A 25,646-nucleotide genomic window follows, 5' to 3' on the forward strand; every position below is an offset into this window, starting at 1 on the left:
TAGATTTCAGGGGTGACCAGTTACCCCCCTGACCCTTCTCTACTTCCGCCCCTGTTAACAGTTTCTTTGCTCACAGTTCTTCCTTCATCATCCTGTTAAACTGCAGATGTGTCCAGTGGAAAAGCTCCAGAACTTTGTTGAGCTCAGCTATAAATCAGAAACATTTCCTTCTGCTATTTCAAGCTGTACCCATGTGATTTGTTCTTTGAGGAGGTGCTGTTGCAATCTGGGGAAGCACTGTATTTTCCGATAATTTAAAGCTGCAGAAACAGGAAGTGAGAACAGTTTGGAGTGTGGACATCATGGAGACATCTGTGAATAGGACGGTGCCACACACCCACTTCAACCCACTGTACGAGATGTCCCTCAGCAGGAACGATCTCTATATCTCTGAGCCTAATGGTGAGTACTGAGGAAAACAAATACAAGACAGAAGAGAGTCAGAAATCCTGATAAAATTTACCAAGTGACATGAAAAATGATCCAGATTAGATCTGAACCTTCTCTGCACCCAGCATTCAGTCTGATTTACTTCCCTGAACAGAAGCTTAGCTTCTGATGAGTTTTTGGGTGGGACACGTGAAAAACTGTCCACGTCTTCTCAGACGAACAGCTGATTTTGTGTTTGTATGTGTAATGAACAGCTGACCAGGTTATTTCATATTTAAGGAGAAACTTTGCCCATGGCGGGCAGGTCTGAGCACGCAGCTAGGTTCCTGTCTCTATTTTCCATGTGCTGTATTCATTTTCATACTTCTCACCACCTCGAGCTGGTAATTAAGGCCTCAAAAAAGGCCAGAAGCCAGTCCGATAAGGCTTACAGGTCTAGAGAAGTTATTATTGTTGTGTATTTCCCTGTTTTTTTCTGTTCCTATGTGTATTCAAGTTGGTTCAAGTTTTATTTGGAAGTTTCTGTTGGTACAATCATATATACTGAACCTTTCAGCACCACTTTAACAGACTATGTATATGTACATTTGACAGAATTTAATATATAACAAAAATATGATATAAACATAAAATAAGTAATAATATATTTTATGTGAAAAATCTTTATATAATTCTATAATATAATTTACCACTTGCTCCAGAAAGTCTCTATTTTTCATTATTTACCCCCCCCCCCCCCCCCCCCCCCAAAAAAAAAAAAAAAAAATTGAAATCTCTTTATTTTAGTTTATAGTTAGTTCAGATAATTCAAAAGGCTTGATTAGTTCAGTTTAAGAACTTACTTGGTTTTGGTTTTAATTTATTTTAATGTAGTTTTTATTGTTTGGCTTTCATTTGATCTATTTTACTACTTTTATTGTATTTTATTCATTGTTTTGTATGAATTTTAATGTTTTTATTTGACCTTAGATATACAGCACATTGGTCAGCTGTGGCTAGTGTTAAAGAGCTTTATAAATAAATTGATGATGATGATAATGATGATGATGGTGATGATGACCTGGTAACCTGGTTTGGACTGCTGTGGTCCTGGATGGATCAGTACATGGACATTGTAGCAACATCTAGGCCGCATGTGTCAAACCCAAGGCCTGTGGGCCACATCCAGCCCATGAATGAATTATCTTTGGCCCGCATGATCATCATTGTCAGAGCTGGCCTGCTGATAGAGCACACACACCACCATGATACTACAAATCCCACAATGCACTGCCATCGCGTTGGCGCGTCAATCATGGCAAGGTGAAGTGGACTTTGAAAACAGAGAATATGTTTGCAGATGTAAAGGACAAAGCTGTCTTCTGTGTGGAGCAGGGGCGTTGCTAGGCATAAAGCTCTACTGGGGCACAGGCACCCTACCACATATCCCCCCTTCTCCCACACACACACACTGCCCCGTGCCGATCATTGACTGTGACTCAGCTTTAAGAAAATCAGGAAGAGTTGTTTCTTGTTTGGATGCTCATCTGCTTCAATTCATCTTTGGTCTGAAGTGACAGGGTCACCTGGTTTAGAAGCAATTGTATTTTTTTCTCTCACTCTCTCTCTAAAGAAATGAATAAAATCTCAATTATAATTTGAAGCAATTTAAAACCTGTGGCATCCTGTATGAAAACCAACAAATAAGTGTTATTTCTCTCTGTTTACGTCAGAAATCTGCTTTTCTTTAGAAAATATTGTTTTATGTCCTTTATGAGAATTTCCGTTTCATGGAAAGCCTGTCATTTGTTGATGGTTCCTAAACGAGATGCTGGTCGCTCCATAGCAAATGTTAAATATCCAACCTGAACCTGATTCACCGCTGTCTGACCTCCCTCTTTCTCATCTTCCCTTGCTGCTTTCCTGTCTCTGCTTCGGGTGAAGAATTTCCTGACATCCATCTATAGAAATCATATATGTTTCAGTTAGTATGGGGTAATTTGGTTTTATTTATAAAAATTAATATAAAGTTGACTGTTTTTGTGGCGTTACGAGAGCTCAAACTGCGCTGTGCGCTCACCCAACACACAGAGAGCTGCATAGGTGTGTGTGGTTCACCTGCTGCTCGTGCACGGTGACGTGCAGAGACAGAATCCGCCCCTGAGCTGGACCCTCTATTTGGAGTTAATGCTTTTTTATTACACGTTTAAGTTGAACTATAAATCTTATCCCATCTGAATTATCTGAATTAATGTATGATAAATGTTATTTGTCGAAAATTAATTGTAAGATTTATACTGGGACACATGCCCCAGTAAATCAGGTGTGTGGACACTGAGAAGTAACGTAAGACGACACTTTGAAACGAAGCACCTGTACGGGTAATATTTTTACAGGGTATTATTTTTACAGGGTATTGTTTTTACAAGTTATTATTTTTACGGGGTAATATTTTTTACAGAGTATTATATTTACAGGGTATTATTTTTACAGAGTATTTTTAGAGGGTATTATTTTTACGGATATTATTTTTATGGGTATTATTTTTACAGGGCGTTATAGTTACAGGGTATTATTTTGAAGGAGTATTATTTTTACAGGGCACAATTTTTTAGGGTATTATTTTTACAGGGTAATATTTTTACTGGTATTATTTTTATGGGGTATTACTTTTACAGAGTATTATATTTACTGGTATTATTTTTACAGGGTGTTATAGTTACAGGATATTATTTTGAAGTAGTATTATTTTTACAGGGTATTATTTTCACGGATATTATTTTTATGGGGTATTATTTTTACCGGGTATTATAGTTACTTTGTGAAAGACTTTTCTGATCTCCTGGCTGAAATTGTGCTAAAATATGACCGTGTACTTTTTCTTGGGGATTTTAATATTCATGTGTGTTGTCCTGATAGGCCGCTGGTGAAGGACTTTTTAAACCTTATTGACTCTTTTAATCTGGTGCAGTGTGTGTCTGGTCCCACACACGAACATGGACACACATTAGACCTCGTCCTCTCACATGGTTTATCTGTGTCTAACTTGGAGATCTGTGATGACGCAATTTCTGATCATATGCCAGTTGTGTTTGAGGTTGCTTTCTCCTGTGCTGATTTTAAAGCTCCTGTTCAACGTCGCCGGTTTTTTAACTCTTTAACTGCTGGTCAGTTCTCTGTGGCTTTTAACCAGCTCTGTGATCTCCTTGCTTCTGTCGACACAGAGCAGCTCAGCTCCTGGTTCGACTCCTCCTGCCGAACTATACTGGACTCTGTGGCTCCAATAAAAATTGTGAAGCCCAGGGTTAAATCTGAGCCCTGGCTTAATGATGAGACTCGGGCAGCTAGGCGGGAGTGCCGCAAAGCTGAGCGAAGGTGGAAAAAGGAGAAGCTGCAGGTTTTCTTCCTCATCCTTAAGGACTGTTGGCGCTGTTACCAGCACACTGTTAAGGAGGCTAAAAGGAAATATCTAGCAAACCTTATTGAGTCTAATCGCCATAACCCACATGTGTTGTTTAAAACCATAGACAATGTTCTTAATGCCCCACAGCCTGTTAGCCTGGAGGCATCTTCTGAGACTTGCAGTAGCTTCCTCCACTTTTTTATTGATAAGGTTGCTACTGCAAGGACTCTCATCTCTACTCCTGAATCTGACCCCTCTGTCTCTGTTCGATGTTCTGCAGCTCTTGAGGAGTTTGAGCTGGTATCTCTTTCAGTCCTAGAAGATCTGATTGGCCATATGAAGCCATCAGGCTCTCCCCATGATGTTGTCCCTCCTGGTTTCTTGAAAAAATGTTTTCCTAGTCTAGGACAGGCAGTTCTGGCCATTATTAACAGTAGTTTGTCATCTGGAGTTGTTCCATTGAGTTTTAAACATGCTGTGGTCCAGCCCTTACTTAAAAAACCTGGCCTTGATGGCAGCGTGCTGGCCAATTTCAGACCTATATCGAGGATGCCTTTTATTTCTAAAATCTTAGAAAAAGTTGTCCACACTCAACTCAAGCTGTTTTTAGATGATCATGATGTCCTGGAGGTGTTCCAGTCTGGTTTTAAAACTCTGCACAGCACCGAGTCAGTTTTGTTAAGAGTGTTCAACGACATCCTCTTAGCAAATGACTCTGGTGAACATATTATTCTTATTTTATTAGATTTAACAGCAGCTTTTGACACTGTGGACCACAACACTTTAGTGACTCGGTTATGCCACCTAGTGGGCATTGGTGGTACTGCATTGGAGTGGTTCAAGTCTTATCTCTCTGACAGAAGCATGAGTGTGACCTCTGGAAACTTTGAATCCAGCTCTGCTCCACTTCCTTATGGGATTCCCCAGGGGTCGATTTTAGGGCCTCTGCTCTTCTCTTTGTATTTACTGCCCCTGGGCTCAATCCTGAGAAGGCATGGCATCTCTTATCACTTTTATGCTGAACACAGTCAGATATATATGCCCCTTAAAAAGAAAAACGCCTTCTCCCTTGCACCTCTTCTGGCATGTCTCAAAGACATAAAAGCCTGGTTGGCCCTAAACTTTTTATTCCATAATGAGGAAAAAACTGAAGTGATGGTGTTTGGTCTCAGTGGCTTTTGTGAACCCTGCTCCATTGATTTGGGTCCTTTGGCAGGTTTTTTAAAGACTTGGGTTTTAAGATGGACAGCGATTTTAAACTGGATAGTCAAATCAGCTCTGTAGTGAAGTCCAGCTTTTTCCACATCAGGCAGCTTGCTAAGGTCAAATCTTTTCTTAATAAACAACACTTTGAAACAGTAATCCATGCCTTCATTACATCTCGGCTGGATTATTGTAATGCTCTTTATTTTGGGGTTAGCCAGTCCTCCCTTGCACGTCTTCAGCTAGTGCAAAATGCAGCTGCACGCCAAGTACATAAGAGGGAGCACATAACCCCATCCTGGCCCCCCTTCACTGGCTGCCAGGACACTACAGAGTTCATTTTAAGACTCTTTTATTTGTTTTTAAATCTTTAAATGGTCTGGCGCCTCCTTACCTCTCTGAGCTACTCCACCCCTACGCTCCTGCTCGGTGCCTCTGGTCAGCTGACCTGCTGCTCCTGGACGTACCGAGGTCCAAACGGAAGCTCAGGGGGGATCGAGCTTTTTCAGTCGCTGCTCCAAAACTGTGGAATGAGCTCCCTCTCCACATTAGACAAGCGTCTTCATTGTCTATTTTTAAAACTCATCTTAAAACTCATTTTTATTCTTTGGCTTCCAGCCCAGTCTGAGACTGTTCCTGTTTAGTGTATGTGGTTTGTTTTATTTATTGGTTTTATATGTTTATAATTTGTTTATTCTTTTAAAATTGCTTATTGTTTTAAAACTGTTTTAAAAACAATGAACAATTATTTTATTATATTTTATGATATTATTTATTTCCTGGTGGATTTTTGTACTTTATGTGTTGCTTTGTCCATTTATGTACAGCACTTTGTTTCAGCTGTGGTTGTTTTCAAGGGCTTTATAAATAATGTTGAGTTGAGTTACAGGGTATTATTTTGACGGGGTATTATTTTTACAGGGTATTATTTTTACAGGGTATTATATTTACGGGGTATTATATTTATGGGGTATTATTTTTACAGGGTATTATTTTTACAGGGTATTATATTTACGGGGTATTATATTTATGGGTATTATTTTTACAGGGTATTATTTTTAAGGGTATTATTTTTATAGGGTATTATATTTACGGGGTATTATTCTTACAGGGTATTATATTTACGGGTATTATATTTACAGGGTATTATTTTTACGGGCATTGTTTTTATGGGGTATTATTTTTACAGGGTATTATATTTACGGGCATTATTTTTACAGGGTATTATATTTACGGGGTATTATTCTTACAGGGTATTATATTTACGGGGTATTATTCTTACAGGGTATTATATTTACGGTGTATTATATTTATGGGTATTATTTTTACAGGGTATTATTTTTAAGGGTATTATTTTTACGGGCATTGTTTTTATGGGGTATTATTTTTATAGGGTATTATATTTACGGGGTATTATTCTTACAGGGTATTATATTTACGGGTATTATATTTACAGGGTATTATTTTTACGGGCATTGTTTTTATGGGGTATTATTTTTACAGGGTATTATATTTACGGGTATTATTTTTACAGGGTATTATATTTACGGGGTATTATTCTTACAGGGTATTATATTTACGGGGTATTATTCTTACAGGGTATTATATTTACGGGTATTATTTTTACAGGGTATTATATTTACAGGGTATTATTTTTACGGTATTATATTTACAGGGCATTATTTTTACGGGCATTGTTTTTATCGGGTATTATTTTTATAGGGTTTTTTTTACGGGGTATTATTTTGACAGGGTAAATTACTCTGGAAAAATGCATATAGAGCCATAAGAAATTAATGCAACAGACTTGAAAAAGATTTTTTAAATATTATTTTATGATTAATGTTATTTTATAGGCAATAACTTACAGGCTCTTTTAGTTCCAGGTTCAATGTGTACAATAAGGTCATTTTAAAAAGACATGGAACTAGTCCAGCTCTCAGCTTGTTCCAACTTTTCATTTTGGCCCGCTGTGTATTTGACTCCCCTGATCCAGGCTGTTAGAAGCCGATTCATCAGTCCAGCCACACACTTTAGATCGATGTGGAGAAGATTAAAAGCTGCTGTAGAAATGAAAGATTAGTCTTTATGTAAATGTCAGATTTCTGAACTCAGATGTGACTCTGGTGATGGAGGACATGAAGGAGACAGTTATGACCAGCAGGTGGTAGCCATGTTTCATGTTTCCTGTAGGACCACAGAAGTACTGGCCCTGTGATGATCACCAGTTCCTCACAGCCGGTACCTGCAGGATAATTCAGATTCTGCTGTTCTAGACTCATTCCTTCAAATTTCTGTTTCAGATCTGAAGCCGGCTCGACCCAGAAGGCAGTGGTGTTTTAACTTGCTGATCATTTACATCGTCTTACAGACAGCTTTAAACGGCTTTCTTGTTTATAAAGGTACCGCTGTCCTGTATCACCCCTGATATTTTAGAGAAAATCAAGACCATTTCAGTAAAATTCTACGAAAAACCTTCTATTATTGTGTTTTTTTTCCTTTTGTAAATAGTTTTGATGTTGAAGTCTTCCTCAGCTGACCCCGCATCAGACAGACAAACATCTAACCCCATTTCTGGGGGAGATGGGAATCTTCCAGGGGTCATCTACAACAACAGCCAGGAAACCAGGACCTTGAAGAGCCACCTCTGGGAGCTGCAGACTCAGGTTGTGCTACTTTATTTGATAGTTTACAGTAGTTAATGATAGTAGTATAGAAAATGGATGAGTACTTGAAATTATAAATGAAAGATCTGCTTTGGATGGAAGTGTGGTGTTTAGATTCTGCCGAGGTTTGCACTGCACTAGTTTTATTATTCCTAGCAGCCTCATTCCTGTGGCATGCTGCCTGCACAGAGGGTGAGAAACACGAGAGAAAAGGTTGTTCACTTCTCTCTTTGGATGACGTTACAAGCTCCTAGAGCAAAGAAAGACCACTTCCATCCAAACCACCAGCTGTTCTGCATGACTTCTGGTAGGAGGAACTTTGAGAGTAAAATAAAAAGAGTCATGAAGAGTTTCTGCCCATGGGCTGTCAGAACTCTGAACGTTCAGGGACACTTTTTAACTTATTGCGTAACACTGTATTTATTTCTGTTTGTTGGTGTCTTGTTTTATAGTTTTTATATTTGTTGCATTTTCAGGTGCAATGACAATGAAATTTGTTACAAAAGAGGAACTGTCATGGTGGGACACGCCCATCACTGAATCAGCTGATTCAGCTGAATCAGCTGATTCAGCATCTTTTCCATCCATGTGATAAAACTGATGAGCATAACAAAACTAAATTATCCAGCACTGACTGATGACTGTTTAATAGGGACACGTTTTCGTAGAATCGGGATCCTTCGAATGTTAAACATTAATGTAAATCTTTCTGACAGTGCAAACTTTTCTCCTACGTTCAGTTTAAACACGTTTAGCTGTGGAACACAGAGTCAGGCGACTCATGTCGGATACAGTGACGGGTCTGCTGTTTTAATTCATTACTGCAGACATTCATAAAAGAAATGAAATATTCATTTTATCTACATCAATCTACAATATTCTTCTGGTTGCCATGACAACAGGTGAAAAACCTCTGCAGTGCAGATGGTGAGCTGGGCAGGATGAAGGCTGAGCTTAGCCTGCTCAACACCAGTAACCTCAACCTGGAGAGCAAACTGGAAACCATCAGCATCAAGACAGGTACAGGTGTGTGTGTGTGTGTGTGTGTGTGTGTGTGTGTGTGTGTGTGTGTGTGTGTGTGTGTGTGTGTGTGTGTGTGTGTATGCAGGTGTTTACATGTCAGAACAGACCCAGATAATAACATAACTAAGTCGTAACAGGACCAGGTTTTAAATCTATTTTTCCTCAGGACCACCAGGTGCACCAGGACAGAGTGGCCCGATAGGTGAGTCAAGCTTGAGTAGTTAGAACCATCCTTCTTCTTCGTCATTTATTTCTTCGTCCTCATCTTTATCTCTTCTGCTACATCTTCATCTCATTCTTTGACCTTCTGTACTTTTGTCTTCGCCCTCATTTTTAGTTTTTCTTCTTCATTTTATTTAATTTTCATCTTCATCGTTTTCTGTGTCCACTGTGTCTTCTTTATCTAATGCTGCGCGGGTGGCTGGGCTCTCCCTTAGAGATAGGGTGAGAAGCTCGGTGATCCGCTGCTCCTCCACATCGAGAGGAGCCAGATGAGGTGGCTCGGGCATCTTGTCAGGATGCCTCCTGGACGCCTCTCTGGTGAGGTGTTCCGGGCACGTCCCACCAGGAGGAGGAAGATTCAGGACATGCTGAACATCTCTCGTCTGGCCTGGGAACGCCACAGGATCCCCCCAGACAAGGCTGGCATGCTTAAACACACAGTTAAGCAGTGACATTGAACCGTTATTAAAGGAATTAAACTCCCGCTGCACAGTTACATCATCCTGAAGAAAAACGGGGATCTCCTCAGCATTGATCGCATCTGCAGCGACAAATGCAAATAGCGCAAGATCTTTCATCCTTACAGTCGTCACGTAGGCGAACTCCTCCAACGTGGCTATGCTGCTTTTATATGACTCACGAAGTTCTTGTCTGACCATGAAGTCAGACGGTCGATAGACGCTGTCTATCAGATTTGGATCTGCTGACGGACTGTAAAAAGGCTCCTGATGGCGGATCCTTTCGCACTTTGAAAACAAACCCAAGCCTCCACATTGCACGTCGTTAGCGCATGACGGCACTCAAAGCGCACAGCATAGAATTACACTAAGTAGATCTTCACCTATAGATCAGCCCCATTGTCACCAATACCCAATCTAGAAATATCATCAATATCAATACCAATATCGTATGGGTGCATCCCTTCTCCTGTTTAAACATTTCTGTTCTACATAAATCCAACACTTACTACCTGGTTGGTTCTCTGCAATGTCCTTGATGAGAGAACTTTTCTCTCTATGACTCAGAAATTCTCAAGCTCTGGTTTCACTTCATGATCAGTGGCATGAACTCTTGTAGCTCCTGAATAAAAAATACTCCAAAAGTTGTTTCGCTAGGAAATATTTGAGTTTCTCTTCCTCCTTTATTATCTGCTCATCATCAGAAATGTTGCTGACATGCTGCTATCTGGGACGCCACCTTTAAAAGATCTCACGGCTTGCGTGGATGTGGAAAAGCTCATCATGGTCACCTTTCTGTGTGTGTGTGTGTGTATGTGTCCACCACTGCAGGTCCTCAGGGTCCACCTGGGAGACAAGGCCCACCAGGTGAAAAGGGCGACTCAGGGATTCCTGGGGTTCCAGGTAAGGTTTTAGCTCCATTCCAGTTTCCTAGAAGTCTGACATGTTCCTGCTTTGGTTTCTGTTTTGTGCGTGAAGAAACAGAAACATCAAGTCAGATTCTTGTTGTGAGAGCACGTTCTGAGAAGAACCTTCAGAGGTTACGTTCATCTCTAAAGCACATTCAAGACCAACAAAGTTGGCCAAAGTGCTTCATAGCTAATTAAATCAGTACAACCTGACAAATGACATCAAGGTAATGAAATCTAAAACAATAAAAACAACAAATACCAGTAAAATGAGATAAAAACACAGTAAAACACATGATAAAAGTAGACGTCAGACTCCACGGGAGTTGAGATGAAACGGAAGCTGTGACTTGAACAGTCGTACAGTCTGGATGGGCAGACTGACCCACAGATGATGAGCAGACACAAGTAAAGCAGAGTTTTAATCTGGATCATGGACGACCTCAGAGAACCTGGTTGACCTTAGAGCTCTAACAGGATATGGATGCAATCTATTTAAAATGTGAAAGTCAGAGACCAGCGCGCTTCATCACACCAGTGAAGGATGAGCTGAAGCATTTAGAGCCGTTTGTAAATGCTACACATGATATATGACACTAAGATGATTGATACAGCTGAGATGTAATAAAAGCATGAACAACGTTTGGTATGGGTTCACTGTTTTTATAACTCTAAGCTGGAAAAAGCTGGCCTTTACAACTGCACTGACCTATTTCTTCATCCTAAAAGAGCTATGGAAGATTACACCTCAGAACCAGTGTATGGTTTCACCTTCGAGTGGATTAGATTCTTTTAGCATTTTTAGCGCCTATTTTAGCTTCAGTGGCTGCCTGTTAGACTTCATTTTAGGATTGTTTTATTTGTTTTAACATCCTTAAATGGTCTGGCCCTGCTGTACCTCTGCATATTCACCAACCCGGCGCCTCAGATCAGCTGATCAGCTCCTTTAGCGGTACTGAGGTCTCAGTGGAGGCTCAGAGGGGATCGAGCCTTTGCAGTTGCTGCTCCTAGATGGAGGAACTCTGCCGCTACAGGTTAGAGACACGCCATCACGGTCCATTTGTAAAACCCACCCAAAGGCCCATTTTTATGATCTGACCTTCGATCTAGCATGAGAATCTTTTATTGTTTTACTACTTTTGTTTCTGTTTGTCCTTTGCACTTTGCTTTTAAATTTTTGCTTCTATGCTGCGTTCAGCTCTTTGTTGTGTTAAAGTGCTCTATGAATAAAGTTGAGTTGAGTTAGGTAGATTTCTTACTTTCATTCAGGTTAATAAAGTTTGACTTTAGCCAGGATTTTAGGTGACTTACAGGGTTACATAATGCTTGTAAATCAGTACTGCCTGCTTTTATTTTAAAGCTGAATGTTGCCAGTAAAACAGTATTGAATCTTGTATTTTCTGAAAATAGTTCACACAGGTAGCATTCATATAAGGGATAATGCCCGACAGTTCACGCCTCCACGTCGTCCATTAATTTATGATAATGGAGACCTCGAAAGGCATTATCTCGCTTATACCATGGTCACTTATGAAAGAAATAAAAATTAGATAAATTATTAATGCGTTAATGTTGTTTTCCACCGTTAAAATCGTTAAGTATTTCACAAGAAGCGGCTGAGTGGACTAATTCGTTGTGGCTCGTTGCCAAGGTAACCGGCTCTGACACTCAACCTGCAGCTCGGTCGGTCGGTATTAGACCTGATCAGTGGAGGGAAGGGAGATTATTGGTTAACGTTATGTTACATAACACAAACACATTTCAGAGGGCGGGTGCAGCTCTTACAGCTGGTGTGTGTCCAGAGGATGATGCAACATTTTATTTCAGACAAAGTCCACATATAGTTTCCTACATTGTTTTTATTACAGAAATATTATCCACCATTCACTCTGATCATTAAATGTGTATCAAGCAAGTCTATCCTAAATGGTTTTTATAATGTTATCCATCATTCACTCTGTATCAAGTATGTAAGTAAGGTAACCAAGACAGAAAGACAGACCACAACTGATTTAAAATTAAATGCTTATCGTGACATTTCATAAAGACACTGGCATGTTCATAGTGGCGTTTGAAGGACCGAGATTTAACGTTTGTGGACTCTGACCGCTGCTGGTTTAACGTTTGTGGACCCTGACCGCTGCTGGTTTAACGTTTATGAACTCTGACCGCTGCTGGTTTAACGTTTGTGGACTCTGACCGCTGCTGGTTTAACGTTTATGAACTCTGACCGCTGCTGGTTTAACGTTTGTGGACTCTGACTGCTGCCTGTTTAAAGTCTGTGGACTCTGACCGCTGCTGGTTTAACGTTTGTGGACTCTGACCGCTGTTGGTTTAACGTTTGTGGACCCTGACCGCTGCTGGTTTAACGTTTGTGGACCCTGACCGCTGCTGGTTTAACGTTTGTGGACTCTGACCGCTGCTGGTTTAACGTTTGTGGACTCTGACCGCTGCTGGTTTAATGTTTGTGGACCCTGACCGCTGCTGGTTTAACGTTTGTGGACTCTGACCGCTGCTGGTTTAACGTTTGTGGACTCTGACCGCTGCTGGTTTAACGTTTGTGGACTCTGACCGCTGCTGGTTTAACGTTTGTGAACTCTGACCGCTGCTGGTTTAACGTTTGTGGACTCTGACCGCTGCTGGTTTAACGTTTGTGAACTCTGACCGCTGTTGGTTTAACGTTTGTGGACCCTGACCGCTGCTGGTTTAACGTTTGTGAACTCTGACCGCTGTTGGTTTAACGTTTGTGGACCCTGACCGCTGCTGGTTTAACGTTTGTGGACTCTGACCGCTGCTGGTTTAACGTTTGTGGACTCTGACCGCTGCTGGTTTAACGTTTGTGGACTCTGACCGCTGCTGGTTTAACATTTGTGAACTCTGACCGCTGCTGGTTTAACGTTTGTGGACTCTGACCGCTGTTGGTTTAACGTTTGTGGACCCTGACCGCTGCTGGTTTAACGTTTGTGAACTCTGACCGCTGCTGGTTTAAAATTTGTGGACTCTGACCGCTGCTGGTTTAACGTTTGTGGACCCTGACCGCTGCTGGTTTAACGCTTGTGGACCCTGACCGCTGCTGGTTTAACGTTTGTGAACTCTCACCGCTGCTGGTTTAACGTTTGTGGACCCTGACCGCTGCTGGTTTAACGCTTGTGGACCCTGACCGCTGCTGGTTTAACGTTTGTGAACTCTCACCGCTGCTGGTTTAAGGTTTGTGGACCCTGACCGCTGCTGGTTTAACGTTTGTGGATTCTGACCGCTGCTGGTTTAACGTTTGTGGACTCTGACCGTTGCTGGTTTAACGTTTGTGGACTCTGACCGTTGCTGGTTTAACGTTTGTGGACTCTGACCGCTGCTGGTTTAACGTTTGTGGACCCTGACCGCTGCTGGTTTAACGTTTGTGGACTCTGACCGCTGCTGGTTTAACGTTTGTGGATCCTGACCGCTGCTGGTTTAACGTTTGTGGACCCTGACCGCTGCTGGTTTAACGTTTGTGGACCCTGACCGCTGCTGGTTTAACGTCTGTGGACTCTGACCGCTGCTGGTTTAACGTTTGTGGACCCTGACCGCTGCTGGTTTAACGTTTGTGGACCCTGACCGCTGCTGGTTTAACGTTTGTGGACTCTGACCGTTGCTGGTTTAACGTTTGTGGACCCTGACCGCTGCTGGTTTAACGTTTGTGAACTCTGACCGCTGCTGGTTTAACGTCTGTGGACTCTGACCGCTGCTGGTTTAACGTCTGTGGACCCTGACCGCTGCTGGTTTAACGTTTGTGGACCCTGACCGTTGCTGGTTTAACGTTTGTGGACCCTGACCGCTACTGGTTTAACGTTTGTGGACCTTGACCTCTGCTGGTTTAACGTTTGTGGACCCTGACTGTTGCTGGTTTAACGTTTGTGGACCCTGACCGCTGCTGGTTTAACGTTTGTGGACCCTGACCGTTGCTGGTTTAACGTTTGTGGACCCTGACCGCTGCTGGTTTAACGTTTGTGGACTCTGACTGCTGCTGGTTTAAAATTTGTGGACTCTGACCGCTGCTGGTTTAACGTTTGTGGACCCTGACCGCTGCTGGTTTAACGTTTGTGGACTCTGACCGCTCCTGGTTTAACGTTTGTGGACTCTGACCGCTGCTGGTTTAACGTATGTGGACTCTGACCGCTGCTGGTTTAACGTTTGTGGACTCTGACCGCTGCTGGTTTAACGTATGTGGACTCTGACCGCTGCTGGTTTAACGTTTATGGACTCTGACCGGTGCTGGTTTAACGTTTGTGGATTCTGACCGCTGCTGGTTTAAAATTTGTGGACTCTGACCGCTGCTGGTTTAACGTTTGTGAACTCTGACCGCTGCTGGTTTAACGTTTGTGGACCCTGACCGCTGCTGGTTTAACGTTTGTGGACCCTGACCGTTGCTGGTTTAACGTTTGTGGACTCTGACCGCTGCTGGTTTAACGTTTGTGGACTCTGACCGCTGCTGGTTTAACGTTTGTGAACTCTGACAGCTGCTGGGGGAGCGGGAAGAAAGGACGGTTTATTTTCCAAGTCAGCTAGAACATCCAGACGGGCTCCCAGAACATCCGCATCTTGTCTCATCAAGTTATCACTGGCAGGATAACAAGAACAAACTCACTTCTGGAAGCGCTTTTTTTCTGCACCAGAACTGACATCATACAACTTTCGCATATTAATGTGACAAATGCAAGATTTCTGTTGCCCCTTAGGTGTAGAAATTCTGTGTCACTTTGACAACATAAGGACCACTAAACTTTGCATGAAAAACCGAGCCTGATATTAGCAAAAGAGCCAACGCGGGCTGGAAACCACGGCTTCATCTTAACCTGTGAATTTGCCATGGAGCTTTCACAAGCATGGTAACCCAACTCGAGCTGCTCACGTAGCAGTTTAAGGGGACGTCTGACTGTGCAGCCAATGAAGAAAGAACTACAAACTGTCGGCTTCACCATCATACTGTGAAATCATCTGGATTAATTTCTGATAAATTTATATTCTGGGTTTTATAAAATGAAGACAGATGTCTGAATATACTGGATTCATTCATTTAATACACCTGGTTTCAGCAAAAAGAGTAAAAATATGAGGAAGTTTATTTATTTGTTACTAGAATAAAATATGCCAACAAACTGGATGTCATGTGTGTTCCAGTGTGAAACCCAACCCATGCTAAGACAGAAGCTCATCAACTGGGGAAGTTCCTGCACATGTCCACTAGTCTCTGAGACATGTCCGCTCTTCTCTGGGACTTGTCTGCAGGTTTCTGGGACGTGTCTGCTGGTCTCTAGGATGTCTCCACTGGCCTCTGGGACATGTCCGCCGGTCTCTGGGACGTGTCTGCTGGTCTCTGGGACATGTCCACAGGTGTCTGGGACGTGTCCACTGGCCTCTGGGACGTGTCCACTTGTCTCTGGGACCTGTCTGCTGGTCTCTGGGACCTGTCTGCTGGTTTTTGGGGCATGTCCCCTGGTCTCTGGGACGTGTCTCTCAGTCTCTGGGACGTATCTATCCTTCTCTGGGACGTGTCCACTTGTCTCTGGAACCTGTCTGCTGGTCTTTGGGACATGTCCGCCGGTCTGTGGGACGTATCCATTCTTCTCTGGGACTTGTCTGCCAGTCTCTGGGACGTGCCCACTTGGTTCTCGGACTTGTCCGCCTGTCTCTGGGATGTGTCCGCTCTTCTCTGGGACATGTCCACTCTTCTCTGGGACGTGTCTCCTAGTCTCTGGGATGTGTCCACCGGTCTCTGGGATGTGTCCACTCTTCTCTGGGACGTGTCTGCTAGTCTCTGGAATGTGTCCGCCGGTCTCTGGGATGTGTCCACTCTTCTCTGGATGTGTCCGCTGGTCTCTGGGACGTGTCCGCCGGTCTCTGGGATGTGTCCACTGTTCTCTGGAACATGTCTGCCGGTCTCTGCCTTTAGGACGGACTATGTTCTCATTTAAAAGTAGAAACCATGTCCCATCACATCCAAAAAGGAAAATAATGTTTTTTCTCTGTCACACACACTCACACGCCAATAAACACATCAGAGACAATGTGACGTTCAGTATCTCACCCAGGGACACTTTGACATGTCGGGGTGGGTAAACCTGGGCTCAAACCACCGACCTTGTTACTGGCTTTAGCATTAGTCTGATAGGATCATGTAAACAAGTTAAAGGTCTAATTAAGCTTTTGGTAAATTGTTGAAAAAAGAACCTGAAATGTACAAATCTAAATACATATAAAGCTTATTTCATTTCCTCCAAACTGTAAAACTATAAAGATATTTACTGAAATCTGCCATGAGAAGTGTGAAAGCTTCTCAACCTTTTCTTTCTTTTGTTGCCCCGGCGCAGACCATCTCCTGATGTTTTACCCTAAACATTTGGCAGAAACAGTATAAATACAAACCATTTACCACTGGAGAACGTAAAGGTGCCTTCAGGCCCTCAGATGGGTACAGGTAGTTATCTTGACGTCCAGATTGTACCCTAGGGGGCAGAATTGTACTAATATTTTCTGACAGTGCAGATGTATCTCTGCATGTACTTTTTAATGTTATCTAATCATGAAAAGTGTCCTTGTTTTCCTGTTTTACATCCTCCTGTTGCCTTGTTTCATGACTCCAGGTCTTAAGGGAGAGAAAGGCAACACTGGGGTCATCGGCCCAAAAGGTACCCAAAGTTTTACATGTTGTTGGTGAAGACAGATGATTGGATACTTTAAGTACTTAAATGATATTGTTGCTTGTAGCTGACGTAGCAATGTCTCAGTGTGTCAGGGACATGATGTGTTGTTGACTTGTTGTGCAGGAAATCCTGGAATTCCTGGAGAAAAAGGAGATCCTGGAAGTGTTGGTCCACCAGGACCTGCAGGTCAGCAGCATGTCAGCTGGATCCATACATGAATCACTGTATAGCAGACCAGTGTTTTACTTTGTTCCCATACAGAATAATACCAGCAAAGGTAATGAATGAGCTCTGAGTCAGACATGGATTCATTGATATGATGATCAGCTGATCATCAACTGATCATCAGTGTCACCTTAAGAGATTTTATAAGAAATTTGGAGTACATTATTAAGCTGTTTTTCTTTGTGCTGTACATTTATTATTTCATTAAAGGAGTTAAAATAAAATTAGACAGACAAGAACAGCAACAATAACTCAAAAATTTCCTGTCTTGTTACCAGGTCCCACCGGACCCAGAGGTTCAGATGGACGTCCAGGTGAGTTTAGTGACCCGACACGAGAGCTGAAATAACTTCACCGTCTCCTCGCTGTCTCTCCGGCTCCTGGTCGCTCACAGCTTCACAAGCTGCTGGATTCTCCATCCTCTTGCTTTTGAATGCAGCATCTTCATCATTATCCTTTGCAGCTGATGTACTTCAGCTTCCTCCACCTTACACGATTCTGGTCCAGTCACAGAGTCCAGGGATCCTGAGATCCACCTGCTGTACGCTGGAGTTGCATTAAATCCAGTTTTCAGCTGGAGACGGAACTGTTGTGGTCACTCTGTAGGTCCACACCCCCTGCCTACTGTGGCTGTCTTTGAGCTTTTTCATCATTCTTTTAACTCTGGACTCCTCTCTGCTGCAGATATGGTGACCTGTAGATGTTACATGATGGTTCCTGATCTTCTTTAAGGGAATCTTGAAGCTCTGTGCTTAAAAAACAGTGTATTATCTATCAGAAACAGTTCTTGCAGTCTGTTGTCCCAGCTGTTCGCTGGATAAACATCCATTCGTTTGGAATAAACATTCAGCAGCACAAATACATTTTTCCCCATTAGTGGTGCAAAAGGACCCACATGAATCTGACTCCAGGGTTTATCTTGATGGTGGGATGTGTAACTTCCAGTGACACATGGTCCTCATCCGTCCAGCTTGGTCTGCAGTCGCTAGTCTGACATCAGAGACCTCCAGCCCTCTCTTCTGGACGTTCTTCACGAGGACCATCTCAGGGCTGTCTTCATCAGCTCTCCAGGTGTCTGAAGATGTTCCTGGTCGTCCTTCTCTGTTAAAGGACATCTTCCACATGACACATGAGGACAGCCCTCTGTAATCTGCTGGGAGAAGCTGGGTGATGTCACTTTGGAAGTAAATTATGTGTCAGAGGCTTTCAGATCACATGTAGTTATAATGAGGGATCTGCAGTCTGGTCTGCTGAGGACATTTTAATACCCTGGAATTAAAACCCATCTGCAGCATTTAGTAACATCACTGGTCTGTCCCTCTCCTCTGGACCATTTCCTCTGCCGAACTCAGAAAATCTGAAGAAGAACATGCAAATTTATTCAGTTAATAAATATTTTTATTTGTACCACAATCCATCTGGACCGACAGAAAACTTTTCTCCAGTTTCTAGCGTTTTCTTTTCTAAATGTGCAGAGGATGAACAGAAACCTTCACACTAGCGCATCAGAAGGATCTTAATCGAAATTTTAAAATGTTTGAAAAGATTTAATCTCAGATGAACACAGAAAATATGAACATTAAACATTTTAGAAATGAATGAAAAAGATTTTTCACAACATTTTAATTGGTTTAGATCCAAAACGCCCTAGTCCAATAAATATTTCTAACATTACTAAAGCTGCAACCTGTTTCTCTAATAGAACCAACTGTTTCCAGTGGGTCTACTGGTCCCAGTTTAATGTTACCATGGTAAACTAGCAGTTTATAAAAACTGTGTTCAGTAAACGTCTTATTCTTCTTCTTCTGAATGCATCCAGTGGAGCCGACCTGATTAACATTACAACAAGCTGCTGTTTATGCCGCTGTGGTTCTGGGCTAGTTGCTAGCTTAGATGCTAACATTAGCGATGAAGGTGGATCCAGAGTCCTGGATTTTTATGCCACAGACGTTGCAGTTTGCTGCTCTTTTATTTGTACCCAAACGTTATAATGAAAGATGGCGCAGCAGCAGGTGTGCTCGCCGGAGCAGCCATTGTTATTATTGTCTGCGCCGGCGTCTGTGTTTGGGCGACGTTATGTCATAGTTATCTCTGAGGAAATTAATAGGATTCGAGGACTCAAGTCTGAAATGCGACTTAAGAGTAACTCAAGTCCCTGTCTCTGTTATGTTACTTCTTTATTTCCTTGACTCAGATTGAGTTGAGAGGATTTCTGTCCCCCTGACAGACTGCAAAACTAATCTTCAATCCTTGGAATTGGATCCGGCTCTAGTTTCAGCTGTTTCGGCACAGCCTGGCTGAGTCATGTCAACAGATTCAAAGACTGTTGCAGAGGTTCAGCTGAAGTGTCATGTTGAAAGTCAAATCTGCTCTGACAACAGTTCTTGCTGCATGCAGCCACCTCTGATCCCACAGATCCGTTGGACATCTAGGACTGAGGTGCATCACAAGCTCATTAAACGTCTCATCTCCAGATTTAGCTGGACTGAACAGATTTCCTATCAGGCTGTGAGTCCTTCTTTCACTTCAGGAATGGTGGGGAAATTCACAGCATTCTTCACGTCCCAGCTGTCAAAAGCTGCAGTGCTTCCCAACATGGCCGCTGCCATTCTCCATCATTGGCTCATGTCTCCTGGACAAATGCAGGTTTCCACGTGTTTCCTTCTCTGCATGCCACTGTTGCTTCATCCTTCATGGAGTAAGTGATTAATTCAGTTTAAACGAGACTCTGGACTGTTGCTTTTCCAGCACCTCAGACTACAACAGAACCCTCTCTTGGACAACTTGGATTGCTTCAGTTCACACGTTCACTATATCAGAATTTGAAATATCAGAAATCAGTTTAACTTAGTTTTAGGCCCATTGGACCTAAATTTGAACTGTTTTAAATTTGTTGTGGTTGTTTTCTAAAGGGACCCAAATGTTTGTTATGAATAGTCCAAATACATGTTTACAGTAAAATACTTTTATTTACTATCAAAATTTGCTCCATGGGTCCCCCTGGACCACCTGGTGCCAAAGGAGAAAAAGGAGATTCAGCAACAATGAGTAAGTGACAATTAGATTTACAACAAAGGCATGTCCAGACACAGGACCAGAACCAGGAAGAGAACCCTCCATCAGGACCAGAACCAGGAAGCAAAACCTCCATCAGAACCAGAACCAGGAAGGAAAACCTCCACCAGAACCAGGAAGGACGGCCATCTTCCTGGACTGGTTGGGGGTGGAGAGGACAGGAAAAAGGGTGAACCAGCAGCAGAACTCTGATCCAGGGATTCCTGCTGAGAAAGAAGAAGAGAAACACAAATGAATGAACAACGTCAGATGTTTCTACATGGAGAGTAAAGAGAGGAGCCCAGTGCATCATGGGACATGCCCCAGTAGCCTCAGCCTCTAGCAGCAGGACTAGAGGATGGATCAGGGTCACCAAGACAGACCTGCTAGAAGATTTATGAAGAAGGAAAGTTGAAGATGATCTGAAGGTAGAGAGGGAGTCTGATACCTGAAGCCAGACTGGGATCCGGTTCCACAGAGAGGGTCTGATAACTGGAGGTTCTGCTTCCTGAAGCAAGACTGAGAGCTGGTTTCAAAATTTCTTTCAGGACCAATAAAGTATTTGTCTGCATGGACTAGTTTTTCTCTGAGACAGGATGCTCTTCATTCTGGAAATTTTACGTAGCTGGAAGAAGGTGGTCCTAGAAACCTGTTTTGTATGTGAGTCCAAGGACAGATCCTGGTCCAGAATAACTCCATGTTTCCTCACTGTAGTACTGGAAGCCAAGGTAAAACCATCCAGAGTAGTTTCATAGCTACACAGTCTTCCTGAGGTCCTCAGGTCCAAAGACAGCAACCTCAGAAAATTCAGTCATCCAGGTCTTCATGTCTTCAAGACGTCTTTGTAATCTAACAGTCTGATTGGTTTGATCAGCTTCATGGAGAAGTATATGTAACAGTACAAATAAGAAAGAAAAATGGCTAAATTACAACTTTTTACTAGCTGCTAAATACAGATGCTGTGTGGATACTGTGCCTTCAGTGTGGGCAACAAACTGGATTATAACAAGCTGCACATGTTCATTTTACAGTTATAATGACCAGACTGATGCCCTGCAAAGTACCAGCTGTTAGCATTCCACCATACTGAAAATATAACAACAGATCAAAGTGATTCACCATGAAACACATCGTCACTGAGTGTTGAACATAACACTGACCGCATCCACATAGCAGACGCATCTGGGCCAAATCCAGGCTACTCCTAGCACTTCTGGCTCAGTTATGGCACTGGCAAGCAACCTGTGGTGCAAATGTAAGGGGCCAGGATGGACGTGGGTTACAGCATGCGTGTTGTGGTGGAGATGTGGCTGAGTTTCAGCAGCCACACCCAGATGGTGTCAACGCTATAGGTCAAAGTCAAATATGGGACCACGTTTGGCCTAAAGGGTGCAGTTATGTCTACTGCAGGGCTACCTGTTCCATGTGATGCAGCAAAAAAATAAATAAATAAAAAATTATGGTGAAATAACTTTTAAGTGAAGCTGCGCTCACTAAAGCTTATACAGTATTCAGGCAGATTGTACTTCCTCCTCATTTTCTGAGTCACACAGAACATAAATACAGACATAAAAAGTGTCAATAAACAAATATTTGACCTGTAAAGAGAGAAATGGAGGACTGTTAGCGGAGTTAAACAGAATTTTAGACACATTATTGTTCTAATGCATCACTGTTTTGTTTTACTTCAAGACCAAAGTAGTCGACCATAGATCATTAAATCACAGCACATTCACTTCCACAGGTTTTCTTTTGTAAAGAAGTTAATTATGATGTATCTTTCTTTCTCGTGCTGGTACTATTATGGGTCAAAATAAATTACCTTTTTTACCAAATAGTGTTTTAATATCCCACTTTTTATGCTTAGTGGTTTAACAGTGACCATTTTACAACAATTACATTCAGCCAGGAGTCATCTGCATAGAAATGGAAGTGTTAATATTACGTAATGGAAGCATGTACAACATGAAAAGCATTGGTCCAAGGCCAGAACCATGAGGAACTCCATGACTGCAACATCCTTCTGTATGCTGCAGATCACGTTCGTCTTCACACACACCATTTTATGGTTGTCTGTGAAGACTAATCGCTGTTCCTCCACAGGCATCACGTGATGATGCAGAAACCCAACAGAACGCTTCATTTGGTTTGGCTTGTTAGAATATTTTGGATTATTGTTCCCAAGCAGCTGGATGTAAACCTCGTCATCTGAAACACTGTTCTCCACAGTGAATGTTCGTCTTGTTCCTGGGAAATACCGAGGACGAGTGGAGGTTTTCCACAACAATCTCTGGGGAACCATTTGTGATGACAACTTTGGCACTTTGGACGGCAAGGTGATCTGTAAGATGCTGGGCTTTAAATCCATCGTGTCCACATTCACCGCCTCCCCAGGTAAGAAACCTGTGTTGTTCATTTTGTGGAAGCAGGTGATGTGAAAAATAGTTTGTAGTTTGTGTGATGAAGTTAGGTATGGTCGACAGCTTCTTTTCTCTGTGCCGTGCTATCGTTCCTCCTTTTGGTGTCTTTGCTGTCTTCATAGTGGTTTCTGATGTGATGACTTCATCCTATGAAGATCTTCTCCTCTGGATCATGCTGTTTTGTAGTGAATTACTTTAAGCTAGTGGTGTGGTAAAAATACTTTCAGGTAAAAGAAGAGCTCCGGACAGCAGCTTGATGTATAATAAATGATGGTTTATTACAAGAAGTGACATCTTAAAGATATTTCTGCAGAAATAATCTGTGAGGTTTCTGGACATTATGAACCCACTGTGTGACACATGTATGAGGCATCCTTATATACCTACCAAACAAAAACATTCTTTAGTCCTGAATAAGCCAATCCTGTGGAGACACATATGTTTACATATAAGAGGTTGGGGTGCTGGAGTCCAGTCTCTAAGACCCTAAGAACCTCATATGGTAAAAACCTGAGCTGCCTTACATCAGCCTGTCTATACATGGAGTCTAAAACTCGTTACTCTTAGCAAACTGCAGTCTGCTTAAGCTGCAACCCAGTATAATCCTCATCTATGTCATTTTAATAATTCTTATTATGAAATATTGAGAATAAGACACTTCATTTGCTGCATCGTCCCAACTCATCATCTTCTGTCTCTGTATGTTGCTTTCAATGTTTTTCTTACATGTTCTCATCTATGTTGATTCCTCCTGTCTGATAAATGTTTTCACATTCAATGGATATTTTTACTTTATTTAGCTCATTTGAACATAAACTGCATATTATCTTTACCAACAACCATCTAAGCTACTCACCTGAAGAAGTCTTCATCTTGCTGCCAGGTGTGTAGTTCTTCTTAGCTGAAAACCTCATTTCAAGCTAACTCCTCACATAGAGAAGATCCTGGTTTCTTGGTGGACATCACGAAGTCTTCTTTATTGCACTAAACCTCTCTCCTAAAGATTTTTATAATCTAATTCACAGTTCTTTGTAGCTTGAGGGTCCTAAGCAACAATTTCCCTGAATTTATTGCAGTTAAGTGAGGAGACCAGTTGCTGGAGTTTTAGGAGAGGGATGTTGTCCCATTCTGGTCTGATGCAGGATTCTAGCTGCTCTACAGTCCTGGACCTTGGTTGCTGGATTTCTGCTTCCATGAAGCTCCAGATGTTGTGTACTGGTGAAAGGTCTGGACAGCAGGCAGGCCAGTTCAGCAGCCGGACTCTTCTCCTGTGAAGCCATGCTGCTGTGATGGATGCAGGATGTGGTTCAGCATCGTCTTGCTGAAATCTGCAAGGCCTTCCCTGAAAGAGACGTTGTCTGGATGGGAGCAGATGTTGCTCTAAAGCCTCCATGTACTTTTCAGCATTGATGGAGCTTCACAGATGTGGAAGCTGCCCACGCCATAGGCACTAATGCAGCCCCATCCCATCAGAGATGCAGCTTTTCACCTGTCCAATGATAACAAGCTGGATGCTCCCTCTCCTCTTTAGTCTGCAGGACATGCCGTCCATGCTTTCCACAAACTAGTTCACATCTTCATCCAGGTTTCCACTTTGCCTCAGACCATTTTAAATGAGCTTTGGTCCAGAGAAGATGGAAGAAGCTGCTTCTGGATCCTGTTCACATCTGGCTTCTTCTCTGCATGATGGAGCTTTAACCTGTATTTTTGGGTTTCAGGGTGAACTGTGTCCACAGACAGTGGTTTCTGGACGTCTTCCTGAGTCCATGCAGTGGTTTCCAGTAGAGAATCATGTCTGCTTTTAATGCAGAAGATCACCAGCATCCAGCCTTGTCCCATGCACACAGAGATTCCTCCTGATTCTCTGAATCTTCTGATGATATTCTACACTGTAGATGGAGGATCTTCAAAGTCTGAGGAACATTTTTCTGAAATTGTTCCAGTTTTAGATCCAGTTTGTCTCAGATTGGTGAAGCTCTGTCCATCTTTCCATCTGAGAGACTCTGCCTCTCTGAAATGCTCCTTTTATACCAGTCATGTTACCGACCTGTTGCCAGGTAACCTGGTTAGTTGTCAAATGCTCCTCCAGGTGTTTCTGGTTTGTACCAGGTACTTTTCCAGCCTTTTGTTGCTCCTGTTCCAACTTTTTCCATCAGATTCACGATCAGCTCATATTTTCATCACATGGTGCCTTGCATGGCAGCTTCCACCATCAGTGTGTGAATGGGTGTGTGAATGGGTGAATGTGATGTATATGTAAAGCTCTTTGGATAAAGTTCTATATAAGTACAGACCATTTACCATCTGCCGATTTGCTGGTATCTGTTTGTCTGTGTTGGTACTTTTTTATTTCATCTTTACATATGTGCTGTCTTTCCTCCTGTAGGAACTGGTCCGATATGGCTGGACGAGCTGAAATGTACAGGAGCAGAGTCTGACGTCTTTGACTGTCCTCACAATGAAATTGGTGTTCACAACTGCCATCACGATGAGGACGCCGGGGTGCAGTGCATCTAGATAGATGATGGAGCAAAACCTGGACTTTAACTGTTCTACAATTTAGTTTCATGAACACATACTCGATATTTGACTAAACATGAACACACATGTGAATTTATCCATACACACACATACACATGATGCAGGATGCAGCACACATACATGATGCATGATGCAGCACACACACATGAAGCAGGATGCAGAACACACACATGATGCAGGATGCAGCACATACACATGATGCAGGATGCAGCACACACACATGATGCATGATGCAGCACACACACATGAAGCAGGATGCAGCACATACACATGATGCAGGTTGCAGCACACACACATGATGCATGATGCAGCACACACACATGATGCAGGTTGCAGCACACACACATGATGCAGGATGCAGCACACACACATGAAGCAGGATGCAACACATACACATGATGCAGGTTGCAGCACACACACATGATGCATGATGCAGCACACACACATGATGCAGGATGCAGCACACACACATGA

The 25,646-nt window shown here is 42.5% G+C and overlaps 1 protein-coding gene across 1 annotated transcript; it reads left to right on the forward strand.

The window, feature by feature from the left end:
- The first annotated feature begins 281 nt into the window (after nucleotides 1–281).
- Nucleotides 282–25,389, forward strand: marco (macrophage receptor with collagenous structure). The gene is made up of 11 exons (XM_042002596.1): nucleotides 282–402; nucleotides 7,279–7,377; nucleotides 7,487–7,641; nucleotides 8,544–8,661; nucleotides 8,831–8,866; nucleotides 10,176–10,247; nucleotides 16,873–16,917; nucleotides 17,056–17,118; nucleotides 17,436–17,471; nucleotides 22,441–22,605; nucleotides 25,018–25,389. The coding sequence occupies exons 1-11, from the start codon at nucleotides 303–305 to the stop codon at nucleotides 25,146–25,148; spliced, it is 1,020 nt and encodes a 339-aa protein (XP_041858530.1). The 5' UTR covers nucleotides 282–302; the 3' UTR covers nucleotides 25,149–25,389.
- Nucleotides 25,390–25,646: the final 257 nt, after the last annotated feature.

Source organism: Melanotaenia boesemani, chromosome 12 (assembly GCF_017639745.1).
Source record: "Melanotaenia boesemani isolate fMelBoe1 chromosome 12, fMelBoe1.pri, whole genome shotgun sequence".
Lineage (NCBI taxonomy): Eukaryota > Metazoa > Chordata > Actinopteri > Atheriniformes > Melanotaeniidae > Melanotaenia > Melanotaenia boesemani.

What these genes read in the sequence shown, in the direction of transcription:
- marco (XM_042002596.1), top strand. Translation starts at nt 303, where the DNA reads ATGGAGACATCTGTGAATAGGACGGTGCCACACACCCACTTCAACCCA. An exon ending in TGGGGTCATCGGCCCAAAAG is followed by an intron (nt 16,918 to 17,055) that starts GTACCCAAAGTT and finishes CTTGTTGTGCAG; the next exon opens with GAAATCCTGGAATTCCTGGA. An exon ending in CACATTCACCGCCTCCCCAG is followed by an intron (nt 22,606 to 25,017) that starts GTAAGAAACCTG and finishes TTCCTCCTGTAG; the next exon opens with GAACTGGTCCGATATGGCTG.